The 26611-nt window shown below is 40.2% G+C and overlaps 3 protein-coding genes across 4 annotated transcripts in view; all 3 read left to right on the plus strand.

The window, feature by feature from the left end:
- The first annotated feature begins 288 nt into the window (after window positions 1-288).
- Window positions 289-6139, plus strand: crk (v-crk avian sarcoma virus CT10 oncogene homolog). The gene is made up of 3 exons (XM_049725142.2): window positions 289-848; window positions 1767-2353; window positions 3724-6139. The coding sequence occupies exons 1-3, from the start codon at window positions 629-631 to the stop codon at window positions 3859-3861; spliced, it is 945 nt and encodes a 314-aa protein (XP_049581099.1). The 5' UTR covers window positions 289-628; the 3' UTR covers window positions 3862-6139.
- A 1662-nt stretch (window positions 6140-7801) lies between these two features.
- ywhae1 (tyrosine 3-monooxygenase/tryptophan 5-monooxygenase activation protein, epsilon polypeptide 1) lies at window positions 7802-13121 on the plus strand. Its single transcript, XM_049725143.2, has 6 exons — window positions 7802-8037; window positions 10294-10493; window positions 10947-11053; window positions 11164-11370; window positions 11570-11706; window positions 12015-13121. The coding sequence occupies exons 1-6, from the start codon at window positions 7974-7976 to the stop codon at window positions 12065-12067; spliced, it is 768 nt and encodes a 255-aa protein (XP_049581100.1). The 5' UTR covers window positions 7802-7973; the 3' UTR covers window positions 12068-13121.
- A 2881-nt stretch (window positions 13122-16002) lies between these two features.
- Window positions 16003-26611, plus strand: part of LOC125972820 (unconventional myosin-Ic) — a 39915-nt gene continuing 29306 nt past the window's right edge. The window contains exons 1-2 of one of the 2 annotated variants that reach the window (XM_049726811.1): window positions 16003-16152; window positions 16258-16495. In XM_049726811.1, the coding sequence (XP_049582768.1) occupies window positions 16406-16495 (90 nt within the window). In that variant the 5' untranslated portion in view covers window positions 16003-16152; window positions 16258-16405. Of the gene's footprint in view, window positions 16153-16257; window positions 16496-20346; window positions 20515-26611 lie in introns of those variants that run through there. The other variant, XM_049726814.2, reaches the window with a different exon arrangement.

Here is a 26611-nt window from a genome sequence, read left to right on the forward strand (position 1 = left end):
ATGTCGAGGATACACTGTTTATCCTGATTAAAACCTGCTGATTATCATTTAAACATGTCTATTATCAGCAGATGCAAAAAAAAAAAAAAAATCCCCAATAATTTATGTGGTTTGAAAGATGCTACGGTTAAATCTTCTTTACTTGACATATAGCATATTATATACGTATAAAAATAATAATACATTTAATTTAAATACAAAGGAAATGTGTTATTTTCCATTGCGATTTATTTCACGTAAATTTGCCACTAATGCTGCAGATTAAAATGCGTACGTCATATCCGGTAACAGGGTCCTTTTTTTTCTGTTTTCCCGTATCCGCCATTTCAGTTTTTGAACTTAGTTCTCATCGACCGTTATAGTATATTTTGAATTGTGACCCTTAAACTTGTGATATTCCTAATATTTGGACAAGAGTGTTACTGTTAAGGCACTAAGAATCCTTCTGTTTTCGCCGCTGAGGTTTGGTGGCGGTGAATTGATGCGCAAACAGCCGGCTACGGATGTCGTCTGTTTACTAAACGTGCTCGAGGCGCTAAAGTTTTGTATGAGTTGAAGGCTTTGCGTGCGGATCGCGGGAGGGAGAGCAGGGAAGACCCGGCGACGCTTCGGCTTCGAAGTGCTTATCATGGCTGGCAATTTTGACGCGGAGGACCGCGCCAGTTGGTACTGGGGTCGCTTGAGCAGGCAGGAGGCTGTGTCGTTGTTGCAGGGGCAGAAGCACGGTGTGTTCCTAGTGCGGGACTCCATCACCAGCCCCGGCGACTACGTGCTCTCGGTCTCGGAGAACTCCAAGGTCTCGCATTATATCATCAACAGCATCAGCAATAACCGGCAATCCGGTCCAGGTAGGACAGCATTGTGTATCCCACCCCCTCCGGTTTTTATCATGAAGATTGCACGCTTGCATGACTTGCACCAGAGGAGATGCTCATTAGTATGGGCTCAGCTAATATATGAATTCAAATCGCACAGCCAATTTGTTTTTCTTTTTGCTTGGGGTGTCCAAACTTTCTTCCAAGCCAACACATAGATGTGTTGCAGCAGGGAGACATGTAAAGCATGCAGGACGCTGGCCCCTGTGGAGCGGAATTGCCCACCCCTGTTCCAAGGGCTGCATTTAAAAAAAATAAAAGAATGCAAGGATCACTATGAATTCTTCACTTTTAATCGATATTATTATTATGACTATTATTATCATTAACACTAAAACTGATTCATCAGTGTAGGTATACATAGCTATATAAACTCAATTAAACAAATACCCGTACTGTTAACTAATATGTGTATGTACTATATATCGTTCGTGTATACTTTTGCACCCCCTGTATTTGAACAAAAACACAATCAGAAAATCTGTTTTGATTTGAGTGCATTGAACCAAACCAAATTGAATCATTCCACCTTAAAATATATCGACATACATATTATACATATTATTTTTGCGCAGACAGACAGGTGGACGGATGGAAGTGATAATAGTAGTTAAATGCAGGCAAATGACTTTTTTCATAAATAGGTTTCTGAAAAACAAAACATGAAGTAGGTGGAAAATGGCCCCTGAGTTTGAAACCCCTTTGATTCAACCATAAGAAACGTAGAACGTGAGATTATGTTTTGACCCAAATGCTCACTGTAGTCAATTCTGTTGCCTTATGATTTATCAAATGAGCCTATTTACACTGGCTCCAATTCCACTGACTGGAAGATGTACGATTTTTTTTTTTTTACGATTGCACCAATTTTTTCTCCATCTTCTGTTCCAGCAAGTTTGTCGCATCCAAGGTTTCGTATCGGTGACCAGGAGTTTGAGGCACTTCCTGCTTTGCTAGAGTTCTACAAAATCCACTACTTGGACACTACCACCCTAATAGAACCAATCAACAAATCCAAACACACATCCTTTATCCCTGGTGGTCCACCCCCACCTCGCCTGGAGGATGAGTACGTCAGAGCACTCTTCGATTTTCCCGGCAATGACGACGAGGATCTCCCATTTCGGAAGGGTGATATCCTTCGTGTTCTTCAGAAGCCCGAAGAACAGTGGTGGAACGCTCAGAACTCTGAAGGCGAAGCGGGAATGATCCCGGTGCCATACGTGGAGAAGTACCGTCCGACATCTCCGAGCTTGGCGGTTACTTCCGGTGTACCCGCAGCGTGCCCGCCAGGAGGAATAGCCGTGTTAGGGAACTCTGATGGATCTACGACCCAGCCCGGTGCACCACTGATGGGAGATCCGAGCCAGTATGCCCAACCCACCCCCCTCCCAAATCTCCAGAATGGACCGGTCTTTGCAAGGGCCATACAGAAGAGAGTTCCCAATGCATATGATAAGACCGCCCTGGCTTTGGAGGTATTCTGAATGTCTGGTCATTTAAATATTTTGTGTACAGTCTAATAATAGTATACAGTATAGTAATATTAATAGCAATGGTAATAGCAACGCAAAGTTCTAGACCAGGTATGCTGTGCGCCGCTTTGGTGACCCCCTGGAGTAGTGTTCAACTTGCCTGACTTCATTGCAGGCATGGTGTGTTCAATTCCTACTCGGCGGTGATGAACAGCTTGTCTATCTCATTGTATAATCTGTGATTGACTGCCAACCAGACCAGGGTGTGGTCAAAGTCAGCTGGGATAAGCCTCAGCGTTTGCAACTCTGTACAGGTTATAGAAAATTGATGGACGGTATTATCATACTTATTCTTTTGGCTGCTCCCGTTGTGGGTTTATGCTTGAGGAACGAGACTCTTTCCTCTGGGCTCTGTGAATTCGTAGCAGGACTCGGAGACTTGAGATTGTTTGCAGACATCAGCACACCGCCACTGTTATATTTCTCAATGTTCAATATTATTAGGAAGAAGCTTTATTCAAGTGAAGTAGCTGTGATAGTGCTAATTGCATTTTATTGTAGTCATTAATTGTATTGTAATTTTTGTACATCTTACAGGCTTCAGTGTAGTGAATGACGTTAAGTTGAGCTCACTTCATTTTCAAATCGCTTGGCCCACACTGGTCCTGTTGTACAAGCTAGTAGTGCTATTGCTCCCTCTTTTGTTTGATTTTTCTGGCTTTAACCTGTGCAACGTTACTTATTGTGCTTTCTCCAGTAGGTCAGAGAAGTGACTCAGCACTGGACTAGACAGTTAATTATTAGCTCACGTTTCCTTGTCTTGGTGTCTTGGATCCCTTTGGCTTTGGACTTCTGTCTCTTAGTCAGTCTTTATATTGAATTGGTGTCAATACTGGGCCGCTTCTAGTAATGTTCTGCCGAAGAAAATTTATGTATTGAGGTGTGGTGTTTTGTAACAATTTCAACTCCACTTGATTCCATTTGTAGTTATAGAAGTATAAACATGCAAAGAGGAACTGCAGGAACTGTTTGTGTTTTCCCACAGAGGCAGTGTTCAAAAGCTGGATTAAAATTTTATGGACGGTGATTTAAATAAGATTTTAAGTTAAAAAAAAAAAACATGCTCTTGAAGCAGAAGCAGTGCATCCTGCAAGATATCCTCCTGGGGCAAGCAACACCTAACTTGTTAATTTCACTTTCACCTAGAGTGTGATCTAAAGTTCCAAACACCTTTCTGAAATAATTCTAATACTTTTTCTTAGTTTTAGTCAAGTTTACTGAGGACTATCAAAGCTGTTCTCCACCCACTTGTCACTTCTATCTCTGACCATATTTCATTCTTGTTGATGCTCACAATTTGTCTCCCTCTCCAGGTGGGCGACATGGTGAAAGTGACTAAAATAAACGTGAATGGCCAGTGGGAGGGTGAATGTAAAGGCAAACGTGGCCACTTTCCCTTCACACACGTCAAACTGCTGGACCAGCACAACGCCGAGGATGAACTCAGCTGAGAGTGGACTAGCGGGTACAAACTGGACACTACTGTTAGAGCCCTGCCTCACACCCCGCTGCTCCTTTGCGCCTTTGGCCAACACCTCACGTCTGCTCTGCCTGCACCAAGTAAAGATTCTCACAGTCACTCTGAAAACCACCAGATGCCACTGCATATATCTGACAGCCCTTCACCTCTTCTTGCGAGGACTGAGGGTGTATTCACACCTGCGTTGTTTGTTCCGCTTTAAACACATCAGGGTTTGCTCCCCGCGCTGGGTCAATGCAAAACACAAGACGGGCTGAAAAGGCTGTAATGATTTTGCAACATTTTATCCTCTCCATAGTAACTCGTGGTTATCGCGCCTCTCACACCTCAGCACAATTCGGTCATTTCCTCATCCTGGGTTTGAGCATGTAGATACAAACTACAGGTAAAGACATTTATGAAGTCACGAGTTCCAAAGAAAGTGTTACATTTATTTTGGGATCCAGAATCCCCTCGCCCTCCCTCACTTTTGTTAACACTGGGAGTAGTGAATGATATGGGAAAACATTTCATGCTTGAGCAGCAGTTGAGTGTCCATGAAGGTGAATGTGATTCGAATGAACATTGTTCAGCAGAAATCTGCCGTGCCGCGCTGACTGATATTCTAGCTACTATTAAATTCACAGTATTCAGAGAGCAGCATGAGCCGAGCGCAGCTCCGGTTTCTGGTTTGTAGGTTTGCTATTAATCGTCACAAACTTTGTGAGCCTTCCTGTCGTGTTAGCTAGCTATGATTTACCGAGCTAACTTTAGCTGCCTGTTGACCTACTGAAGTGTCATGTTTAACAAGGGCTCAGGTCAAATGTGCCCAAATGATGGAAGAATTCAATCTGTCATTATTTGAATTGAATCTGTTAAAAAAAGTAAGTCTAGTTAACAATGTGAAGGATTTTGGGTTGTGGAATGATTTGATTTAGTGCACTGTGAAAATCAGACCAATTCCAAATGATACGTATAAGTCAGTGTCACCGGTCAACTTGAATTTTAGCACCGGGATGGACCAGTTTGGGATGTACCCCACCTCTGGTCCAAAGTCAGCTAAATCAGGCTACCGTATGTTCTCGACCTTAATGAGAAGAAAAAAATCGTTAAACTTAAACATCTCCCCAATTTGATCACTTCATGCCACTGTGTTAAATACATTAGTTTAGCCTTCCTTTGCCCAACTCAGTCCTGCTTATGGTTTTTATATTTGTTTGTTGTTTGAAATATTTTACCATTGTCTACCGAAATCATGACCATCGATGAAGTGATTATTTTGCCCACCTGTACTGCTCACCAATGTGCCCACATGTGACTATGATGAGATGATCAACATTTGTATTTTCAACCGAAGGGTGCATAGTCCCTTGGAAGCACGTCCCACTACCACTTACTTTTAACACCAAATAATAACAAACCTGTGACGGGAGCTAGAAGCGATGATCAGCACTGTAGCACTAACGGATTTCCAGTTTTGTGGAAGAGATGAAAACAACTAAACCTTCGGCCACCTCTCATCCCCCATTCACCCATTCTCACTCTCCAAATAGTTTTTTTTTTGTTATTGGTCAGAACATAAAAAGTATGTGGTGGATGGTTCAATTTTCATTTTATGCTAAACTGTCATTTATTTGTCTTGGTAGTCTTCACAACAAATTGTCCACCTTGTTAGTTCACACCAGATGTTAGCAAACTTGAACATCACAATTATGTCAAAGGGGGAAAAGGAAGTGCTGTATAGTTTTAACCCCTATTTTAATTGTAATTTTTTTGCCATCTTGCACCAATTTTCTTTTTGTATAGTTTAGATATATCAGCAAGTCTTTCCTCTTATTACTTATCTAATGCTTTTTCTTGATTTCTTCTCGTGACAGCCTTTTCATTTCAAGCAACCAACGTTTTTGATTTTAAGATTTCGTTGAATGGCCATTTCATTTCAAATCCCTTCGTCAGTTCCCCATGCCCACCCTCCACCTGACAATCATTACCATGCTCACCCACATTACATAGGAGTAGATTGGCATGAAGATGACTGACATGGCAGACACAATGTATGGAGGTTTCTCATATTTCTGTCCCACGTATCAGTTTGTCTTCAGGTGGCACTAAGAACAACAGGTCACTGTCATGTACTTGGTTTTTTTTTAGACATTAAAGGAGATGACTGAATATTAAAGGAGATGACTGAACTGAAAATAATTGCTTTCACACTAGGTTTGCAATGAAACCTCCTTCTAAAAAAATAAAAATGTGAGCCCTCTCTAGTACCTCATTTCCAGTACTGTATGTTAGGCCCAACTGTGGCATTCAAATTACATTTTTAAAATGGCAACTAAACTGATGACACCAATTTGCAACATGTTTGATTACCGATTACTGAAATGAAGTATAAAAAAAAATAGTGTTTTAAGTAATCATACAAGATTCCACATTTCTTTTAAATGCAAAGTGAGGGATCTCAAAATGCCACTGGGAGTTGTTAATAGTAGTTATGAAATTTTATGATAACACTATATTCATTTGAGACTATTGTAATTAACTTTTTTTTTCTGTAGCATGTGATGTGTTAATATACTAGTAAATAAAGTAAAATTCATGACAGACATTTTTACTTTGTTTTTGTTAGACCAGTGATTCTCAGTGTGATGCTGGAACCAGTAGTGGTGCGTGGGCTCCCTCTAGTGGTATGCGAAAGACTCACTGAATTAAATGTTACTGTTGGTATCACTTCAACATTTTAATTGAATAATTAAACAAGTACATTCTCCTTTAAACACAGTATGTTAAAACTGTGCATAAGATTACAGTAGCTTACAAAAATATTTAATATACTTTTTAGAACCTCTACCTTGGGTCTTATTAGTACTTAGGCCTACTATATATGGAACCGTTTGTTAATATCTGTCGTCATGGTGCGGGGGAAAACAAGTATATTTATTAAAACTTTTTACTTCATATAAGACGCTTGAGAACCACTGTTAGACAATTTATGGCGATCCTCGATAGAGTAGTGTCCCTGTGGCAGTGGTGTTTAAGAATATGTATGAGGTTGTAACACATCACTGATCTACACTAATGCAGCAGCAAATGAATTTTGTATTACATATGACGTTTGTATGAAAAACACTTCTAGGCTGGAAATACAGAACAATCAAAAACAGATAGTAGGACAGTGACAGTACCTCTGGGCAAATTAGTTCATAGAGTGCTGTTTGCAACTTACAAATGTCATATGTCGGGATTATCGTAACCGCGGACTTCCTCGACACTGGAATGGAAACTAAAGTGAAACATAGCTGGCGCCAGACAGCTTTGGTTTTCATTGCAGGCACTATCAGCTTTTGTCTGGGGAGATTGAGAGGTTGTCAGGGTGTTTCATTATTTGGTGCATAGTGGACATAGCATGTCTGCATTGTACCATTCACAAAACAAATCATTAAACGATCATTTAGGCCAAGATGCTATCAACCTCAAATGTGATTACTGTTCACTGTAAAATAATATATTGATGAGTTACAACAGCTTTCACACTTGAAGCAGTGCTTAAAATGTGAAATATAATGTTCCTCTTACAAGGGAGACGGTAGATCTCAAATTAATTTTTAACCTGGTTAAAAGGTCAACAAACTTAAAATGAAAAGGAAGTCCCGCCAGAAACGTAGCCAAAGATCCGCGGATATCTGCAAGAGAAGTAACGTCATTGAAGGGGTGTTACGTGAAATCTCTTGAACATTGTCAGCGTGTGAGGTCATTTTACGTGGTTACCCAGATATCGTCTGTCTAAAATTATACTTGGGGTATTTTATGGGGAAAACAAAGCACGCAACGGAATGATGACACACCATCTCCGTTTAAAGTCAAACAATGCGTATTTCACGTAACAGAGCAGACGAATCAGGTACGTGTGCGATTACCCGGATGAGACTGGCCGCCATCTTTACTCCATCCCCTCTATACCGGTTGGGCGGAACACCGTTCGAGTCGACCCAGTTGGTTTACAGGAACCTCTAACAGACCCAGGCAGGCACATTATCGTGTTTTACCCCCCCGACAAACACCTTTGTCACTTTCGACTGTTCCCCAGGAGCGGATCTATTCGCAATGGCAGAGCGAGAAGAATGCGTTTACCAGGCAAAACTCGCTGAGCAGGCCGAGCGATATGACGGTAAGCACACTTGGAGTGGGACATGCTCACCGCTGGCGTTTTTTCCCTTCTCTACTGGCTAATGTTAACAGAGTGGTGCTTCGCTTAGCGTTTTTTGCTCTATTAAATGTAGCTTAGGTGGGGTGACTCGTTTGTGTACTGCTAATTAATGGCATTGCCAGAAGCTGTCAAAATGGAAAGGGGATTAAACAAGTGGTGTCCAGAGGCTAACGTTAGCGAAAGGGCTACAACAAAATGGCGGATCAGTAGAGCGTGAGCTGTCAGGAGTTACCTCCCTGCACCACCGTGCCTCAGCTACCCACTGCCCGTCTTTGAAATGCACGCATCGGCTTTGCGAAAAGGTTGTTAATCATTGCCACGAAGCCCGATTGGTGTTTCAAAGCAAGTTAGCCGCCCTAAGTGTAACGTGTGGGGTTGTGGGAGGACAACTGTTGACTTGATGGGCTGTTCCCTCTCCTGTTCTCGTGGCCGCGCAGTTGAGCTCGATTGACGAAAATGACCCCCCTGTTCCTCCCTTTCTGACTGTCATGCCATTAGTGGTCTAGCAGGGGCTGTTTTTAGACGCCTGCCCGTGCGACAGTTATAGGTTGCTTAGTAACGTTAAATGAATGTGCCATGACTCACTCACGGGATTTTGGAGCTGTGGGAGAGATTGATTGATGGTCTACTGACTACATGGAAACCTGGCTGGAATGCGGTCAACCTAATGTCGTTGTTCTGCAACACGTTTCGGCTTATGTTTTCTTGGGATGTGAAGTGAACAATTTTGCAGATTCCCCAACTGAGGGTGTTGCCACTACACTTTCGCTTAGCGTGGTCATTCAGGTAATGCAGGTTTGAGCTCCCAGTTTGGCGTGGTGGATATATGTACTGAACCATTTTGGAAGCGCTTGTCCTCAGTTTAGTGAACCAATGTTATGTGAACCAACATTTGAGGAACTAACACTATGTGAATTTGTGGTTGTAATATTACTGGTCTTTTGTTTTATGAATGAATGAACCCGCAATATTACAAGATTGAATGTGTCTTGCTTGAAAGGCTCTGTAAATTCTTCAAAATTTCTCTTGTGGCTTGAGTCAAATTTCACTTAGGTACAGTCTAGAGAAGCAACAATTAACAACTCATCAATGATCAAGTTAATCGGTAGTTATTTTTAATAATCGGTTACTCGCTTACATAGCTTTTTTTCATATTCTCAACAGTAAATATTCTCTTATTTCTGTAGTCCGCCATTAAAGCAGGTTGATCATCTTTGTTTTGGATTAAAATAGAATATTTGCTTTTACGTTGGATTACAGTGATCGACATCTTTGCCCAGTTTCATGCGTGTTGTGAAACAAACCAGTAACTGAGTCATGATTTGTTTTAGTGATTTCTACACTGTCATTTGAAATTATGATCTCTTTGAATATAAAATGTGTACACAGCATGCACAATATGCATTTATAAGTAGAGGTATGAGCATCGATGTTAATGTATATGCAGTATAAATAATAAAAGTAAGTTGTACATTAGGTGAAATGACGGAAAAGTAGTCAGGTAGGGTGATCAGGTAATCCGGTTGATTATTTGCATCCCTACTACAGTGCAAAGAAATGTAATTTTGGAACATCAAAACCTGTATGCGCATGTCTTTGTGCAGACCTCTGGCTTTCCTAAAATAAACCGGCTCTACTGAAATCACATTACTGGTTGGGATTGATGGATAATACTGTATGTTTTCAAACAGTTGTCTAATAGTATTATGTAGATCTGTAGCTGTTATGGTCTCACATTTTTTGTTCATGTTTGAGAATTTCTATATTTACCCTTGGAACATTAGGACTTTATTCTGATATTATGACTTTCTTTTTTTCCCTATTTTAAAAAAAAAAAATCTTTTTCAATGTGGAACAGTCCTGTGCAGCCCTGAATATGATACAAAATAATGCATCTTGTACTTTAGAGTTGCAGCAACATAATTATACATTTATGTAGTAGCAAGAGCATGTTGTCAAGTAAAACACCAAATGTTCGTCTTTGCCAAAATGTTGACTCCGGGTATTGCATGATTTTTTTTTTCTTTCACCGTTTGAGGCATGAAATTTGAATGTTGCCAATAATCAGACATGATCAAATAAAAATTGGGGGGTTTCAGAGCAGATGGCAGACAGCTGGTGGCTCAGGCCTTCGAACATGGACATAATATATGCAGGGGATTCTCAACAACTCAACAAAGGTGTTGAAATGAGTGTTACATGTGATTTCATCAACAGAGATGGTGTCGTTTATGAAGAAGGTGGCGGGCATGGATGTGGAGCTCACAGTGGAGGAGAGGAACCTACTATCAGTGGCTTACAAGAATGTGATTGGCGCCAGGAGAGCTTCCTGGCGGATAATCAGCAGCATTGAACAGAGAGATGAGAGCAAGCATGAAGAAGAGAAATTGAAGATGGTCCGGGAGTACAGGAAAACGGTAAAACATTCCACAGACAAAAGTAACGGCCCATAAACATCTTGTGCTTGACAATTCAAAGTTCTGTCCTGACGTTAGCTCATCGGCTCCTATTAATAATACACACTACGAGCTGCTACTGAACAGACTGCGTCTGAGTCATAGCTGGCAACGTGTGCACTCGCTTGCCTTTATGAAAGGAAATAAGAGCTGGCTATTACTCAGGGAGAGGCCAGAGCGTGTCACAGGGAGGGAAGGGGAAGGGCTTTTGGATTGCAGTCAATACTTTACTGGATGATCCTACTCGAAAAGTTACGTACACTTTAACCAATGAGACAGCTACATTTTTGGAATTAAACATTCAAGGGGAGGCTGCACAGTTCTGCGTCAAGTATTTTCTTGGTGCAAACAGAAAGTTAACCTGAATCTGATTCTATTCAAGATGATCATTGTGTGTGGATTTTTTTGTGGCAGGTTGAAGATGAGCTTAAGTCAATCTGTGGTGACATTCTGGATGCGTTGGAAAAGCACCTTCTCCCCGCTGCCGTTGCTGGAGAGTCGAAAGTCTTCTACAACAAAATGTGCGTGAGGTCGATTTTGTTGCATGTTCTCAGTCCATTTTGTGTGGATCCAGTTGTATAGCACACAACACACTTGCGTGACAGCTGCATTTCTTTTTGTACAATTCCAGGAAGGGCGACTACCACAGGTACCTGGCGGAGTTTGCCACAGGCAACGGCAGAAAGGAAGCAGCAGAGCAGAGCTTGGTGGCCTACAAAGCTGCAACTGATCTTGCCACGCAAGAACTGCCACCCACGCACCCCATTCGCCTTGGTCTCGCGCTCAACTTCTCCGTCTTCTACTACGAGATCCTCAACTCACCGGATCGCGCTTGCAGGTTTTTGTTGTGGCTGTCTAACGTTTTAATATTCCCTTGTTAGGTCATTAACTCAAGTTAAATGTATTCAACTAGTTGATCTTTTCAGTAAATGTGAATTAGCAACCACATCATGTTTGACTAGAATGAGAAATGGCTTCCTATTTGTTGGCAAAGATCATAAGTTGAGCCACCAAAGTTTTACTGCATTTCTGCTCAGGTTGGCGAAGGCTGCATTTGATGATGCAATTGCAGAACTGGACACTCTGAGTGAAGATAGCTACAAAGACTCCACACTCATCATGCAGTTGTTACGTGACAATTTGACACTATGGACTTCCGATATGCAGGGAGAAGGTGAGATGCATGTTGTCTCTTGAATTGATCTCTTGCCACAAATTGATGCAGATACACAGAAAAAATATGTTGCCTGCTTTTTCTTGTTAGCATTGACAACATTGATGTTCAATTAAAATATACCTTCATGTGTGACTACAGGAACTAATTGACAATGAAAGTGTACAGAAAAGCGGAGCAATGTTGGCTAAATCAGTGAAGCGTTGACGTTTCACTTTGTCGACTCCACTCAATGCGACATTTGCGGGTTGTTTGTGAGTGGTGAGAAGTGTTTGTCGCTGACACAACTTTGGTGTGTGCTATTGCAGAAGAGCAGACCACAGAAGCACTGCAAGATGTGGAGGATGAAGCACAGACTTAGAGAAGACTTTGCCACTATCAGCCAACAACTTGTGCCCCCCCCCCCCTCCAAAACTCAACCAACTCATCACACTCCTTGACTTCTTTGTTTGTCCTCCCTCTTCATCCTTTCCCTTCCCACTCTTCTCTTAAGCCTCTGCTACTCCAGTACCCAACAGGGGCCTGGAGTTTGTCATTTTGTTTTTCTCTTTTTTCTTTTTTTTTTATATCTTAGTCCTTACACCACTACCACTTCAGTCAGTCAGGAAATACAATGTTAGAGACACAGAGAAGCCCCTTGTTTTTTTTTCTTCAATTTTGTTCCTGGTACAAGCGGTTCTGAAATTTTATCTTTGTTTTCTTTATTGTGTTTTTGGTTCTTTTTGATTTTCCTCAATATTTTTATCAGTTGCTGGATGTATTGAGAATCTTTCTTAATGTAATTACAGAAATTAACTTTTATTACTGAAAATGTTGACTATTAGTTAATGGGAGTTGTTTTATCTTTGTTTTTAGTGAATCAATGTTAACTTTTTAACAGGCACTTTGGAGAGCTGCAAGTGTCTTTTTATGTTAGTATTTCAGAGGACGTTGGCAACATTTGCGATATCCAGGTGGGGCAAAGAAGTGCTTTTACAAAGTAATCTCTTTTTTTCCCCTCTCTCTTCTGTTTTATGTAGGTGTTTGGACTGTACTTTGTGCTCAATACTGTAACGGTGCACATACGCCTGAAGGTTGCATTATCACTTGCTGTTTAAATCAGCGGTAGAGAAAAAGACAGGTTGGTATCAGTTTGGCCCCACTCCTTCATAAAGATCCCCCCCAAAAAGACGGTTGTTTGCGCTCGCTAATATTCTTTTCTGCAGCTTTCTCCAACTTTGTACTGAAGCTCCTTTTGGTTGAGAGCATATTTCCTTGCAGGTTCTTTTGCTTTTCTTCTTGTTTTGCTGCATCATCTGTAACCTGGAGCTAATTTGTACTACTGGATATCTGACTGGAGCCACAGACAGGGAATCTGTATTATTCTTACTGAAACACAGCATGAAATTAACATTAAACAATCTAAATTAAAGGGAGCATACTGTCTTGTTTTTTTTTTTACGCAGAATAGCATTTTGGTAATGTTTTCTTTGTTTTTACGTCTGTTTTTTCCCCAAGCAAGTATTAAGACATGCTGTATTGCTTAAGACAAATTATTTATAAATGCAACCGGTTTGTTGCCAATGTTTTTTTTAACCTGTTTAAATATTTTGACATCACAATGAGATGCAAAACATTTCAACAGATAGGTAAGATGATTGACAGATCACTCCATAGGTAGTTCAATTCAGTCGATAAATAGCAAGAATGTCATAACATAAGCAGCACAACATTGCATTCATTTCTTTCCGGAAGGTGTATTGTGGCTGTACGTGATCTAATCGGCATCTTTGAGCCTCCACCAGCTTCCTGTGGAAATTCTTGCCTCGTCAAGTGTCTGACTGAAAAAACAAAACGTCACTGAGATAAACTTCATCCGTTGCAGATACAATCCGTATAAATAGCCAAGGTTATTTTCAGGTGACATTTGTAAGATTTTTACCGCCCAGCCCTGCACAGAGAGCTGAGTGTGCATGTGGCATCTGATTACAAGAACTCCACCGCAAATGTACAGAACAGAATGCCACCAACCTTACTGCTATCCAGATACTCTCTTTGAATAATAATGATTTTACCAAAATTTCCCATATATATATATATATATATATATATATATATATATATATATATATATATATATATATAAATAAATAATCAATTCCATTCAAATTATAGAATTAATTTATCAATTGAGTTCAAGACTGGATTTCATATGAAAATATAAAATGGGAGGAAATAGCACCTCCTGCTGGATAATGTGAGGCAACTTTCTGACCCTAAGCAATATAAGCATGAACAGCAGCATTATTACCTGAAAATAGTGAGACAAAAAAAAAGTCACATTAACATAATTAATTATTTAAATTATTAATAATTATGATTTCTCTATATAATGAAAATTGTTTAATTGATTAATAATTATTATTTATATGATATTTATTTATTAATAATTATGATTTATCTATCCTTTTTTACAGATGACAAATAGACGTGTGTGCAACATGCACTTTTAGTTTAATTGAGTGGAAATTCTCACAAATTTACTCTCTCTTTAGCAACGAGTGTGTTTTTCTTGGAAGTCAATCACAGTTGTTCTATTTAAAAATAGTGCCGGGCAATGACACAAGGCTGTGCAGTGTGTGTGTGTGTGTGTGTGTGTGTCTGCGCGCGTCAAGGCCACAGGTTTCCTGTTGATGCCAGGCTGTCAGGAATGCCTCCAGTCAGGGTCAGGGGTCGAAGGATGTGTGTTAGTGTTGTTTCCTCTCACCAGCAGCATGCAGCGAAATGCAATTTGCAGTTGCATAACACATTTCCACATCTGGAAATAGAAGTTGTGCGCTGGATGGAAACTTCATCAAGTCTCAATTGAAAAGAGCAGGTATGTTGGAGTCTTATGATGAGTAAACCAGAAAAGGAAAGCGTCACTTCCCTTTTTTCTTCATACAAACTGCCACAAAAGAGACTTTCTTCCAGACCCACACAACTCCCTCTTTTATTGTCAGACATTATCATTAAATTCTGCACATGTTCTAATAAATAATGTGCATGCATAGCATTGAGTCTGTCTTCTTTTTGGGCTGCCGTCTCTTTTGCTGTCTTTTCAGGGCTGCTTGATGCTGCGTAGCCACTCCCAGCTCACTGCTTGACCCGCTATCCCTGTCCTGTCTTGTCCTCTTCCATCCTTTCCTGTTGGCTGCTTGGCGGATCTCTTCCTCGCAGAGTGTAGCCCCACCTTCCTAGCCCACGTTTCGATAAAATCCGACACACTTTTAATTTTCTATTTACATTTATGCTCTTCTCTTTCCTCTTTGACTGCCCCCTTTCAAACCTCATTCTGTCCAACTGCATTTGTGATCCAAATGACAGCAGTGAAATTTTGTTGCATCTCCCATTATCAGATGAGTTTTTATTTGACTCGAGGCAGGTGGGCTTGCATGTCTTAAATCTTAGAAATTTGGGAATTAAGGTTTCGATTGGTGATAGCAGTCCATCCTCTATGGTGCATGTTCTGACCTATTGCTCCAAATGAGCCATCTGTTTCAATAGGTGTCTGCAACAGAGGTAACATAAATAAATAAATAAATAAATGAATAAATAAATTGTACAAAATAAATTAAATTAAATTAATGATCTTCCTTTTAGCTGTCCAAAGGCTTTGTGGCTTCCGCAGTTTCTTTCATGAGGTTCAAATGATGACTTAATTGATGCTTAGTTATTTTGACAGGATAAAACTCCATGCGCTAATAAGGATCCATTTTGGTTGGACGTATCCCAGTGTGCAAATTTGCTGGAAGGCAGACGACTCAGGAAGTTCAACCTGGTGATGTTTATTTTAAACCATGAATCTGTTTATATTCTCTGTGCCTGTAGTACACCACCGACCCCGAGCTACCCTCATATCACTGATGTGAGCATGTCAGTGTGTATTTTTGTGTCAAGGCCCTAGTAAGACTTATTGTCAGGCTCAGGAAGCACACTGCTGGCACGAGTCCTTTATTTGACACACACACATGCGCACACACACGCATACTGTACGTCAAGCAACACATACTCAGTCTATTGGGCGGGTGTCGGGAATGTCTAGGGCAGGAAGCTAGGTCAGGAGGGCCCAAGACCATGTGTGTGTGTGTGCATGTGTGTGTTTGTGTGTATGAGCACACTGCTCACTGAGCTGTCCCATTAATTATCCGAAAAGAGTCAAGAGGAAATAGGATGAATTCCCTTCCCTGCCTCATATTTTTTCCTGCCACCTTTAAAGCCCAATTCCTGCAGTGTCTCAAACGTATTTCTTCTATGCAAGAACTCGAATCTTCCCATACACACCCAAAGGCCAGTACGACTCACATCCTCTGCATGTGACATTCATCTCGAGCTAGGCCGAGCTGCATATCCTCCCTATGCTCCCTCAGCCTGAGTGCTCACATCCTCTGTCTGCATGCGGAGGGAAGCTGGCTCCACTCACACAAGGTAATGGGAATACTGCAAATCTCTGCATCAATGCTCAAACTTTCCAGACACTGATTTCTATCCTCCTTCTGTCTTGAATAAAATTGTATTCTTCTTGCGGGGCAGGTTGACACATCTCCAGTGGGTTTTTTTTTTCCAGCCAACTCCTACAATGGTCATTTGATAGCGTCTCAGCTTGAGTTGAAGATTTGGAGACTTGAGTCTTGGGAATTATTATTTTGCTTGTCGAGGAAACATCAGCAACACAGCCGCAATGATGGAACTCAGGATCCAGCTCATCCCGACGGGGGAAATCATTCTTGCTCCTGGGAAAAATGGGGAAAACTACTGCCACCACTGCAAGGTCAGTTCACACACGGCGGTCAGATTTGAGGGCAGCTCTCATGTCAGAGTTTTCCACTCGTCTTTCATTCTGCTCGCTTTTGTGCAGCTAAGTGGCTGCAAATGAATGCTGACAGGGCCAAGGTTTCACCGAGTTCCACGAGAACTACTTGCTAGTCCTGCCACATATTTACAGTATTTTATGTCTTCCCAAGTATTCACTAACTGCGTTACTAGAGTTGCTCATCATTACTTTGATTGAACTGCCAATAACTTTTGATGATCAATATGATCTTTTTTCTCGAGATGAATGACAATAAAAGTGTAATATCACAGAACATAGATGATGCATGCAGGCCAACATTGCTATTATTAGTGTCCTTAAAGTAGAGGTACAATAATTAATAGATTCATTGATAACTAATCGATTACTTAATGTATTGATAATTATTGTTGTTAGTCACCTAAATGTTGAACAGAGGCTGTGATTTTTCGAAATCAAATTCCTTGTTTGGCACGTTCAAACATGGCGAATAGAAACTCTTGAATCTTGAATTTTTGATAATCAATCAATCGTGGAGATACTCTTTTTAAAATGGTCAGAATAACCAGGATTCCAATTTCTCAATCATAACTATGGAAATTTGAAAGTGTTTTTTTAATCCAATTGATTGATTAATTGACAAAATAATTAACAGATGAATAGCTTATTAGAATAATTGTTAGTTGCAGCAGCCCTTTTTAAAAATAGGTCGAATATCACAGCAACTGCATTCTGTACTTCCTGTTCTTCATTGGAAGTCATCACAAAAACTTTCCTGAAAGTTTGCTTGAAATGTAAAAATAAATCAGTGCAGCATATAGCTGTACATTCCAAGTCATTTTTATGATTTTTTTCCCCAAATCTTTTTCATTAATATTTCATCATTGACCAATATGAAAGTCCACAGCTTCATCCTATCCTCTATATTACAATCATTCAAACTACTCATATATTTATTTTTATATACCACTGCAACACTGAAACAAAAACGATGCTTTGAATACACTTTATTTTATGAAGTGCTTGCACGTCGAATAAAATCAGCTGAGAGTGCTTTTTATGACACTTGAAAAGAACAATGTAAGCAGCACAATGCTGACAAAGAGGGTGGGGTAAAAAGCATCCATCCATCAATGTATATCCTATACTGCTTGTCCCGTTCAGGGTTATGTGTGAGTTGGAGCCTCTCCCAGATGAAATGAGAGGAGGGATACATCCTGGACTCATCATCACTAAAATGATTTGGAAATGACTGGGAATTGAATGTGTGCCAGTTGCATGAAAGTCAGCTAGCTTACAGACTCAATAGCGTTTCTATTGAACTGATTATAATGCATGTGATCTGAACAGTTGGGTACACGATGCTGCCTTTCACGCACGTTGTGTGAATTCGATTCCTGATCAGTGCAAACCACTGCTGGCCAGATTAAAAATTGGGTTGGTCATCTCAGGAAACGAGGCCAAGTTAATCAAGCGAGTGACTTGCTGCGGTGACCCCTGACAGGACAAGCCGAAAGTCACAACAGCATGCTACAAAAAAATATTTTTTTAATCCAAATGGGATATTCCTAGTTAAATAAAGGATAAATGACTTCCATTCTAAACATATTAAACATGAACCAATAGAAAGGCGTACAGTTTCTGACAGTAAAAAATGAGAATGCATTGCCAGACCCTATGCAGTTGTCATAAACTTGTTTTATTATACAATTTCCACGAAGGAGTGGAATGAAGGATACAACTTTCCCATACATTTTGGCTTTAATGGTACGCCCTTGGCACATTGGGGAGGACAGCTCAGGAAAGAATTGATGTGTAACATCTATTTACAGTATCTAAGGAATGAGGGGAGTGGGCTTTTTAAAATCACTCCCACTGTGGGAAGCTTAATTTAGAATGTACAATGTAGGAATGTGTGCTTAATGAAGCGTATTCATGTGAGCTGTTTGGGGAGGTGTGGAATGTACTGGACCTCGGATGGGAGGAAACGACAAAGAAATTCCAGTACATTGCCTCATATTTTTTCTACTCTTTCTGCATTCCTCTTCGATCATACACTGAACGTGTGTGCAAAGTGTGTGTGTATGCGTGAGAAAGCTTCAATTAAACGCTGAATCAATCACTCCCCCCTCTGGCAATGAAAGTGTATTACAGTCCACCGCTGGTATTGATTGATTCATATCTGACCGGTTGAGGTCACCTTCACAGGGCAGGACACTGGTTACATATCCGAAGTGCCGGACTGAAGTTGAATGGCCAATCACATGTTATGTAAAAAGTTGGGAATTCTCATATTATCCCCTAATGGTAATTCATGCTTTCCACTGAGGACAGTAAGGTCATGACCTTACTACTTTTCCAAGAAGCTATTTTGGTAGCATAGCACGCTAGAGTGGATCAGTGTCTAAGCTGGATATTGTATCATGTCTGCACTGGAATTTCCTTGTGTATCCTGTACTCGTCATGGGTGGTTTTACAGGGTGGCAAGGGGTGGCAGCAGCCACCTTTATCTATCAATACTAAATTAAAATTTTATTCAAAGCATTCCTTATATTGTCTTCACAGTCTGTATGAAAAGTGTGTTTAGAATTCACCCTCACTCTACTTTTTAAGAAGACATCCTTGATCTTTACCTTGTTTTGGATAAATAAAGATTACATGAAAACAAAACAAAAACAATTCAAGTGCTTATTATAGTTTTGATTACTGCAATACTTTCCCTATTCTCCTTGAAAAATGCTTAATACCTGAGAAGAGTCAAACATCTTGACAAGTATTTGGTTGTGTATGTATATTATTCATTGTGCAAGTATGCATAGTGTGAACAGTAGATGTTGGTTCTATTTTAAAATGCACTACACATTTAGATAACAATATAGATAACAACATCAATAATTTAAACTGTATGGTTAGATAATCAGTTGAAAAACACAAATAAATAAATGAATAAATAAATACACAAGTAAACATCTGCTGTTAATGTTATTTATTTGACCAGATAGAACTGAACTTAATCTTATTTTACTCATGAAATTTACCCTCTAATCTGATTTCAGAATGCATATTTCATTTTAAACTGCACATTTTCAAAATTGATTTAATCCTTTATCCAAAATCTGTTCAGATTTCCTTTGAACAACTGAGCCGAGAAGCTTCTGGAGGCTGGCATAGGCGATACCCACATGAATCATGATGAATCATCCACTCAAGCGGCAAACTAACAACAGTATGGCTTTGATGCCATCTAGTGGCATCTTGGTGCCAAGCAACCATTGAAGTGAATTGAAGAGCTTCATTTAGACAAAACTAGTAATTTGCCACACTCTTGTGGCATCGATCGGTTAGATTCCTTTTTCAAGAAAGGTGTCAATTACTCCTGGACTTTCGCAATTCGCAGCAGTGCCAGTCACAAATAGTAGTTTTAGCTTTCCAAAAGTTAAAACAAAAAAAGTAGCTAAAAAAAATAAAAAATAGTGAGTCCTTGAACGCAGCATTGCTAAAAGGCTGCTGAGTGTTTGTACTGAATTGATACAATGACGACATGGTGCCGGCCGGGTTCGCTAAAAATAAACCGCATCATTCACGGGTTCGCCGCCCTGTTGGGTTCTGTCCGAATTTATTGGTTTTGGGTGATTCTGCAACCCTTTGGTGAAAGAGAAGTAAAGTGCTGATTTCCACACCACACCCATTGAAGGTTTTGGGGAAGTTCTGACGCAATTGTCACATTTTTTTCCCCACCACGGCAGAAGTTATCATAACACTTGTGAGATATTTATGGATCTTTTTGTGCGTGTGTGAGTGTGGCGCTGTCGCAGAGTACCGCGTGCGTAGCCGAGGGTGGGAATGGGTGTGGGAGCGGTGGGAGGGTCTGGAGGAAGCCGCCGGCAGCACTGACAGACACCAGGCACCGCAGCGACGTAGCCACGCCGATCTGGACCGACTTTTGTGCTTCGAGGAAGCCGACAAAACGTCACCTCATTTGAACTCGACTGTTTAAGGTACCTCCTGTCCACGCGAGTTTGCACGATGTGCCCTCATGCGCTGTCGCTGGATTGTGTTAAATGTTGACTTTTGCCAACGTTTCCTGCTTCGGGGGGGAGGAGGGGTGCTTTGGAAGCTGTTGCGAGTGATTTCTGACCTTGAATATATGCTTGCGTGAAGGCTGAATGAACGATACGGGGTGGAAATGCTGTACCGAACGATATTTATATGCCATTTGAACTTCGAACAAAGTTCGTAGTCTAAAAGGCGCGCTATGCGCTAGTCTTAATAAGTCTGAATCATTTTAGATCGGAATGATCCTATGACATCAACATTGAATTCCTTGGAACTTATTCATAACGGCACTGCTGCTTTTAACCGCGACTTTGTTCAGTGTCATCATTATCATCATCATCAAGTGACTCAGAAAGTCTTTGTTCAACAATTACTGGTGGATCTGTGTGTTTATTTAAAGAACCTACAACCAGCACGGTTTATAGTTTTGCTGGCATGGACTGATAGAAATAAACACACTTGAGTTTGGAATGCCATTTCAGTCTGGCATGTAGCCTTGGTTGTATTTTCAAGGAGTCAGTCGGAGACATTGAAGCTGTTTAAAAGCAGAAAACCGCACTGAGTTGGTTCGATTTATGCCAATTATTTTTTTTAACCAAGATTATATTTGCTTACACGGTTTGTCAGCAAGCTTGCCCCCCTGTTAAGTTTTGTGTCGTTTGTAAAAACATTGCATCTGCCAAACAGTACAACCTGTTTGAATCCAAATACAGTGATCCCTCGCTACTTCGCGTTTTGTTTATCGCGCCTTCACTACATCGCGGATTTTTTTTTTCAAATTTAAAAAAAAACATATAAAAGTCAAAATAAAACTTCTAAATGGAGAAAACATGTGTCTAACCTTTAGGACAATGTAGTATTGCTCCAAATGTTCGTTTACATTCCTTTAGAAGTCCGTTTTCGCGTGTTAGCACGATCGCGAATTAGCATATTTTCCCTAACTCGTTAGCCTGCCCAGTATTTCTTGGTGGTGACCGTACTTCGCGGATTTCGCTTATCGTGGGTGGTTTTTGGAACCAATTATCCCGATAAAAGAGGGATTACTGTATATGGTACTGCATTACAAAAGAAAAATCTGAGTGCACAGTATTCCTTTGCTACTTTGCTGTTCAGTTATTGTGGTTTCATTCAATTGCAGGTTGTTTTTATTTGGTTGGATTTTTTTTCCATTTGATTTTCTTCCGTTTGATGTCCATATAAAGTTGTTCTTTTTGCCTTAACAATGCGTACCTTAACCAGAATTCAGCATCTTATTGTATCCAAAGGTACAATCTTGATGAATTAACGCACCTTAAAAATCATTGCCATGATGACGGTTCTCTACTTCTGTACTTCCGACGGAAGTCGCTTATTCATCATCTTGAAAGAAGAAGAAGAAGAACTCATGGCAACTTCAGTTTCCACAACAAGGCACATTAAGCTACTAGAATTTTATACCCTTTGTCTACAAATCCATTCATGTATAGATGCCTTTCCTCTACTGTATGTACAACATTGTGGTCACAGAGTTACATTGCAATGATGCGATGAAAAAAAAAAATGGGAATGGTCAATCTGCTTGGAACAGCTGACCTGTGGCCTCAGGGTCATGTGAAGGGTACAATTTCTAGCATTGAGGGCCTGTCCGCAGCTGCCACCTGGAACTAAGATGACAGGCATTCGTCTGTAAATGTGATCTAATCCTCTTTAAATGGCAAGTTCATGCTTGGGGATGGTAGGCAATGAAGCGAGGCTGTTTGCCATTGACAGAAAGATGCAGTTTTGATCCGAAAGGACATTAAATGTGACGAAGTCAGCAGCTGTTTCAACAAAATACACAGATAAATTGTTCTGGCTAGTTAGAGTGAGTAAAGTGTGATTTATTTTTGTCTTTTTCAAAGCTAAGCGTCTGCCATGGCTTGCTTTCAATACCATTTAACAAAAGTTCCCCCCCTCTCTGGTGAGGATTGTTTTTGTTGGAATGCTTGTGCACGGAGGCTTTTTTAAAATGTATTTTTTTGTTTTTTCATTGCCCTTGGGGCTTATCATACAATCTCAACGAGCTGATTTTTGGTGGTATTTTTGGTCTGTGACAAAGTTGTGGCTTAGCCCAGCTGTCAGCCCACTTCTGCACTGTAAACTCTGGTCAAATGTTTGTATTGATTCTTTTAAGATTATGATAAAGTTATAATTATTAATTATGGCGGCTTCTTTCTGAAGATTAGAACAGGCAACAACATTTTCTGTAGCTATCTTGAAAACCAACAAACTGCTCTCTCAGTCATCATTCATTATGTACTTTCGACTTTACTACTCCACTAGTTGTGACTCGGGGATCCCCCTTACTCATCTTGTAAAAAAACACAACTGGTCCCTTCCCGATTGAGCAGATTGAACATTGGCGCATTTGTAGCATTTGGGGATTTGATAAGTGATCATTTCTTGTGTATGCAGCATATCAGTGTTCCATTGATTGCCTTACAGTCGAGAGGTTCTGTGTCGGAGTCTTGAGTGGAGTATGGCGTTTGCTTGCCAACTTCGTGCATGCCTAAGTATTGTTTAAGTATTCATGCTGTGTTTTTTTTTTTTTTTTTAAACATTTTTTCTCTTCCTTTTGTGAAGGTTATTCCTTCTTTTGCAAGTGTCAGAAAAAGGTCAAGTAACCACATTTTGTGCAACCTTAGAGATTTTTCCTGAAGATGTTAGTCAAATTCTGAATTGTATAACAACTTTGGTAGTTCCAATGTGTGGTGTGATTGTCAGGAGGATAATTGCGGGTGGGTGTGGGAATGAGCTGGATGGAGCTGTTGTTTATGACACTCGAGAGGATAGGGACGAGCATACAGTACCCAACATAAATGTGTAAACCCACACCCCCTAGAAATAAGCTTTCTAATCTTTTCTCACTAAACACAAGAGCAGTTTAACCATATTTCAGTTCAATTATTGTCAATTTTAATTTTTAATGAAATGTTTTGCTTTGCCAAACTTGAACTTAACTGTTGTGCATAGTTTTTTTTTTTTTGGACCGAGTTCCCTTCTTTTTATGCAAGTCGGAAATTAACCACCGGCGCTAACTTTGCCATCTGCAACAGCTGTATGAATGAACTCTAGCACTGAGATGGACTTTTTCTCTGATAACAGAAAACACAGATATCAAAGAAGACTAAGCCATAAATATGACCGATAAGAATGTTAAGTCGTCTAAACAGGATGCATGCTCATGGCATTTTAAATAAGTATGCCAGTTTCCACTCCATATGGAAAGTTTGATTGCATTACCTCAAGTGGAAATTCGCTCTTGCTTTAGGCGAGTCTGTAAGCGGAAACAGGCAAAAATATCGAATTGTTTGAATGACATAGCAACATGACAATGCAGACAAGAGAGGGGTCCACTCAAATGTGGGAAAAAAATGACAAGCCAGACAAAAGATTGAATGTGCTTCAGTCACTCGTGTGGGTGTGTGTGCGCGTGTGACAGTCTATGTGTGTGTGTGTGGGTGCTTTTGGTTGTGTTTGTGTGCGAGTCAGCCTCAGAGAGAATACATAGTAAGTTTGTGGAGCAGTAGCAAGCGACTCAGTTCTTTCCCACATCTCAAAGCTATGCTGTGCTACAGTAAACCCTGCCCTGCTGGGAGTAAATGTTGGGAGTAGCCACTATGGCAGCGCTAACGGCTGTGGGATTGGAAACCACCCTACAAATGAGCCAAATCATCATCATTGCCATTTTTGTACATGCACAGTCTGCTTTTCTATTTTTGCTATCTTTAGTCTTCAGTTTGTTAAAGAGACGACTGTTAAATTGGGTTGTTGTCATCTGGAATTGAACTTCATAAATGTTTCTTTACTCCTATTATTAGCTTGCTAAATGTAGCATGAAGTAATAATTTATTTTGCCTCTCCAAAGAGTCTGTTGTGTGCTGCTCTTGCATCAGTAATTATATTATGCTGATCTTTGCTACTCTAGTCATACCTGCAATTAATTTTATGTAGCCTTCCTTTCTAGCCTTGCTGTCGGTGCTGTTGAGTGTTGACACACCCAACAACCCTCTGCAATAAGACACCAAAACCTCAGTGTGTTGATAGAACGCAGAATCAAGTGGTTGCTTTGGCTGAAAGAATGGTGGACTTTCCTACTCAAGCAGAAATGTGTGGATATCGTCAAATGTCTCTCATGTTCAAAATGTATGGAGTTAAACTTGTGAACAGAGTTTGTTAGAGGGGAGGACTTTAGAAGACATTTGTGGTTACTAGTGATGGGAAAATGAAGCTTCATGAACCAGTTGTATTCTTTGGCTCCTCGAGTTGGCAATGTTGGTTTAAAGTGAGGGTTTTAAGAAATGGCAAGTCGATGGGCTTTCAGCAATTCCCCTGCAAACACTACAAATTTAGCTTTACAGATAGCGACCATGTGCTGTATGAGTGACAGCTTCCATGACGTGTAGACATGTCAGCTGTCATAGTAAAATGTAACTACAGCCACCTTGGGTCAACGCTTATTTTGTCTGATGTGGAAAAATGAACCTATCTAGGTTTTGTGAAGTGGTGATCACATCTGATTAATATTTCAGAAAGTGCGTCAATGGCCGTTATTTGGGGACATAGATTGCCAATTCAGCACATTTTTTTCCACAGCTATAAAACTGCAAAGTGCACACTTAAGGAGTTAATTTTTCTTTTACAATGACTAAAGTCTGCTGAAAGGACAGGCATCACCTTTTCAAGGACTATTCCAATTAGCAATGGCAATAAGTCAAGTTTTTTTTCCCATTACCTAATGCTTTGTTAGCATGCTTGTCAATCATTCACTCAGGTGTTATGTGTTCACAAGTTAAATGTATTAAATGCACCTTACACACGTAACCCTGAAGACTTCTTTATAAAGCATTTGCTACTTAAGAATGTGGTAGAGTAAAACAAAAAAAAGTGTTTTTAGATCCTTTCCGACATCCATCCCGTGCCCATCCAAATGACTTTTATCGCATAGGCTACAGCGACAAACAGGAAGTCAGTGCTCTTATTAAGATTGCAAGGGCTTCTTTTTTCACTGCGTATCTTTTTGTTAACCTTTAACTGAGACTTTCTGTGGACCTTTGATAATGTCAGAACAATTTGAACAGGTGTGGCCTTGGATATGGTGAGAGAAGGACAGAAAAGACCAGGCGGTGTTGAACTAAAAAAACTAACTGAAAAAGGAAACATGCCTGTTTAAAAAGAAAATAAATACAATAGATGAATAAGATAAGCACGACTGGGAGGAACTAGACTTTGACCTTGAGCTGGTCTTTACCTGCTTATTGGTGTCAAAGGTTGGCGAGGGCAGGTTAGCTTCCAGGCTGTGGCCTCGGATTTGGCAAGTTTCACTTTGTGACACACATTTTCCAAGGTAATTAGGTCAGGCTTCGTTGTGACCTAATTAATAGTGATGGGAAAATAAAGCTTCATGAACCAGTTGTTGTATTCTTTGGCTACACTAGATGGCAATGTTGGTTTAAAGTGAGGGTTTTAAAAAATGGCTAGTCGGTGGGCTTTCAGCTCTACGGTAAAAGTAAACACAACAACGGGTTCATGAATCATCTTGAAGCTTCATTTGCCCATCATCACTAATTAGGGTTGTCCTAGTCGTGACCTAATTTTACAATGTCTGCAATCGTTTCCACAACTCCACATTGGTCACAAATTGGAACAAGTCTGTTGACAATAAGAAATATCTTCATTTCATGTTTGATACTTTTGGACAGGATTCATTTCTCCATGGTGGAACATGAAATTTGCAGTTGTCCTCCAAGAAGTTAAGATCTTCGGTAACTGCATACCTCTCTAACAAAAATAAATATTCAAAGCTATAATCCAAACAGACTCCCACAACCCCACCCACCTAAACGATGACAAGTGTGATAGAATTTGAAATGCAGTCAGACACCTACCGCTTGATGCCTATTAACACCATAATAAATCTGTCGACAGGTTTAATTTTTACTTCTAACTATAAAAACGGTTGACACTTCTTTCTGTGTTGTGCCAATGTCAAAACATACTACAATTGAAAGCCTTATTTTT

The sequence above is a fragment of the Syngnathus scovelli genome, chromosome 7 (assembly GCF_024217435.2).
Source record: "Syngnathus scovelli strain Florida chromosome 7, RoL_Ssco_1.2, whole genome shotgun sequence".
NCBI lineage: Eukaryota > Metazoa > Chordata > Actinopteri > Syngnathiformes > Syngnathidae > Syngnathus > Syngnathus scovelli.